At 41.1% G+C, this 3,533-nt stretch overlaps 1 protein-coding gene across 1 annotated transcript in view; it reads right to left on the reverse strand.

Annotated features, from left to right (window-relative positions):
• Nucleotides 1–3,533, reverse strand: part of LOC118337584 (conserved oligomeric Golgi complex subunit 5-like) — an 11,748-nt gene that overhangs the window by 7,686 nt on the left and 529 nt on the right. Inside the window, exons 3-5 of the mRNA XM_035674688.1 lie at nucleotides 3,082–3,151; nucleotides 2,404–2,581; nucleotides 2,206–2,283 (exon numbers count right to left, since the gene is read on the reverse strand). Coding sequence (XP_035530581.1) covers nucleotides 2,206–2,283; nucleotides 2,404–2,581; nucleotides 3,082–3,151 — 326 coding nt within the window. The remainder of the gene's footprint in view (nucleotides 1–2,205; nucleotides 2,284–2,403; nucleotides 2,582–3,081; nucleotides 3,152–3,533) is intronic.

Here is a 3,533-nt window from a genome sequence, read left to right on the forward strand (position 1 = left end):
AGCGCCTCATGAGCAGGTTTAGGTTAGGTTGCCTTGCTCAAGGGCACCTCAGCAGTGCACAGGAGGTGAAACTGGCACCTTTCCAGCTACCAGTCCACACTACATATTGTGGTCTGTGGGATTTGCCCAAGCCAAGCCCCTACACATTGAGCTACTGCCAGCTAAGCTTTATTTATGACAATAGATCCTCCTGAATGTTACACACTGTATGATGTGTCTATATGTCGCTTTTGTCTTTAGACCATCTTCAAAATGTGGTTGTCTTTTCAACATAGATGAGTCTAGCACATAGCATATCTAAGTACAGGAGAAAGGAGAAAGTTGACTAAGGTTTGGACCAAAAACTTATTTGAGCACAGAGCAAAAAAGGAGTGGGTTTTACTTACTTACTTACTGAAGGGTCAATTGTAAAAATGACCAGATTGTGGCAGCAGCAATGCTCTATTTGAGCATGTTAATAGTCTGGTAGAGCGTTTTGTACGAGCAGAAGAAGAGAGTCACAATAATAAAACCTGGAGCAAATAAAGTATGAATGATGTCCTTTCACTGGCTTTCAAAGGCAGAAGAGTTGTTTTTCTCTCCCTGTAGAGTGTAGAGTAGGTGGTGGGTTAATTGCTATTATGAAGAAACCATGATTGAGGGAGGACAAAACAAGTGATCCCAGGTTTCAGGAAAAAAAAGGTGCAAGAGAGTGTACTAACCTGTGTAACTACGCAGAAAAAAGCCCTGGGGATAGGTATAACAGCTACCCTGAATATACTGAATGTAAGGGTTTGTGCGTTTACACCACAGCTCATTTGTCACAATCCACATATCAGGTGTCTGAATGCTTCTCTTTCTGTCCTTCTCATCTGTGTTAATACATTTATTTTGACACAGCTACTCCACATTAAGATGTAACTGCTGACAGCATCATTTCGCTGTGGACACATGGCACTCTGGCACTCTGGTCCATGACAGTGAAGAGTGATAGTGCAGCTGTTCTGCCAAGGAGCCTTGCATTTAGACATGTCATTAGGTCTCCAACTCACACCTCCATCTCTGGGTAATTGGTGAGAGCTTTGTTTCCATAGTAACCGTCTCCCGCTCTGATTTGTACATCTAGGTTTCTGTGGAGGTAAAAGAGTGAGACACTGATGATGGTCATGATAATGTGTTAATGGCTGCCACGATAACTATTGATACTACTACCGGATTTACATGACTTCTTGTTGCCAGGTTGCTCCCAGGTTCTTTCTTTACTTGCTTTTTGGCTGTCTTCTGAATAGAACTGTCTTCCCATTCACAAAAAGTATAACATTTACAAAACTGTAAAACTAATTTTAGAATCTTTACATATTTCATCACAAATTGCTTTACATTGCCTATTAGACCAGGTTCAGAGTTTTTCAAGTTTATCTTAATACAATATTCCCATATCTTTAAACACTGAAAGAATTGGTCACTGTAATCATTCCTCCTGTCCACCATATTTGTAAACTGAACCCTTTATTGTGCAATTCAAAGTTACAGTATTTGGGATGGTATCCCCTTTTGTGTTTCCTTAAAGTTGCAACACCAAGAGGGGATTTCCGACTTGGTTTTGTTTTTAGATTTTGTGATGAATTATCAATTCAAATTCTTTTTTTTCTCCCCAACTTTTTTAAAGGGTATTCCAGCTGTTTAGACCTGCTAGCCAATAATGTTGGACGCACAACTGATAGAGGAACAAAAGCATCAAATTCGATGCAGAAGAACCAGAGCTATCTTTTTTTTTTATTGCATTCCTCCTGCCTACATTACTGTACACACAATTTAACTCCACAATGCCTAATGTTGCCTGCAGCAGAGATGGCGAGTAGCTACAGAGATCTGGTAAGCTCACTTCTTTAAACTTCAAGATTTTTGTGAAACGTGAAATCCCTAAAGGACATTTATCAGATTATATTATTTTAGTTGAAAATTGTTCTTAAATGGTCTTCATTACTAAACAGAGTTGTGTTTCATCAAATGAATGCATGCTCCTGCCATTCAGTAGTGGTCTGGTGTAATGTGTACTTGACTGAGAAAGCATATGAGCATATTTTATGTTGCTTGTGAAAAACAGGACAACTCATTGATACTAAAACTTGATTTTCTTTTTTTTTTTTTTAATGATCTAAATGGCCACATTGGAGCTATAATTACTACTATTATACCCAAAGCAGAGCAGTGGTTCTCACCCACCTTGATAATCTCATCGATGAAGCACACGTGAGTGACAGGGTCTCTCTTCTTCATCAGGACCTTCTGCAGATGTTGCACCTGGAAAAAAATACAGCAAAGAAAACTTCATCAGTCCTGCTAACTGCCTCACTCGGTTTCTGTTTTTAATGTTATTCAATGCTCTGCACAGTCAGTCATTGGTCTCAGGTAGCCACGTACCTGTCTGCACGCAGCGCATATCTGGTCCATCAGTTTCTCCAGGTTGGTCCACAGAGCAGCACGGAAAGCCGCGGTGTTGCCTGGTGTTGGCAGCACCGCTCTGCCTGGTGCACCTGGGGGGAGAAATTCACTACATGTGTGGGTTGTGTTTGTTTGGTGATAAAATGGGATGAAGGTACTGGTTTCACAGGAATCATGTAAGAAAACATACAACACAGAAAGCATTTGTTTCTGCAAGAAATGCAGGAGTCAATAAGAGGAGCCTTTCTGACATGTCTCGCCATGGCAACAGCTCAATATATGCAGCGGCCAGTAGCTCATTAGAACTATTGCTACATTTTTCTTTTATTCTGTATTGTTTTCGGCTTTATTGCTGAAAACATCATTGAATGATATCTGATTGGATTCAGTTTTAAAGGGCTAAGCCAAAATTGTTCAGATCGACTGGATCAGGGTATTTTGACTATAGCAAGGGCTTAGTATTCAGAAGCTGCAGTTGGTTAGCTTCTTCAAACTTCTCTGTTGTTTTAATCCACTCTTCGCTTTATTGCTTAAACACATATTACCTATGACAGAAATAGCCTACAGGCATTGGAAAAGTAAGCGTGGGCTTTGGATTAAAGAGCAGCGGACCTTGAGGACGATCCACCCAGCCAGACCGGTGACTGCTGTGGTCACCCCAGGAGGAGAGGAAGAGAGCCGGGATAGGAGCAGAGCTGGACCAGCTTGGACTTAAGGCTGCTCCTGGCTAATGTCCGGTGTGCACAAAATGGGATTCAGGTTGGCCAAACAACAGGAAATCAGAAACTGTTGCCCCCACATCTTAACAGAGACCTGCTCCATCAACATCCAGAATAAGGCAGTCGTGACTATATTATCAACACTATGTTGTTGCTGCTGTTGCAACAGATGCAAATTCAAAAGATGCACTGTAGAATTCTCTCCTGGGTGTATGTATATAAACTAGAAAATTCCTAAAGAAATTTTGAGTGTGCCTGTCTCTGGCCCGTATATTAATACCATGTCATACATGTCAAGTGCTAGCTAGCTTGCTAGCGCAAGCATTTTAATACCTTGTCATTCTCTCTAGCTAGCTATGTGCGTGCGTGTATGTTCACAGGAAGGCTTTG

The sequence above is a fragment of the Morone saxatilis genome, unplaced genomic scaffold (assembly GCF_004916995.1).
Source record: "Morone saxatilis isolate NCDOM2014 unplaced genomic scaffold, NCSU_SB_2.0 Contig10, whole genome shotgun sequence".
NCBI lineage: Eukaryota > Metazoa > Chordata > Actinopteri > Moronidae > Morone > Morone saxatilis.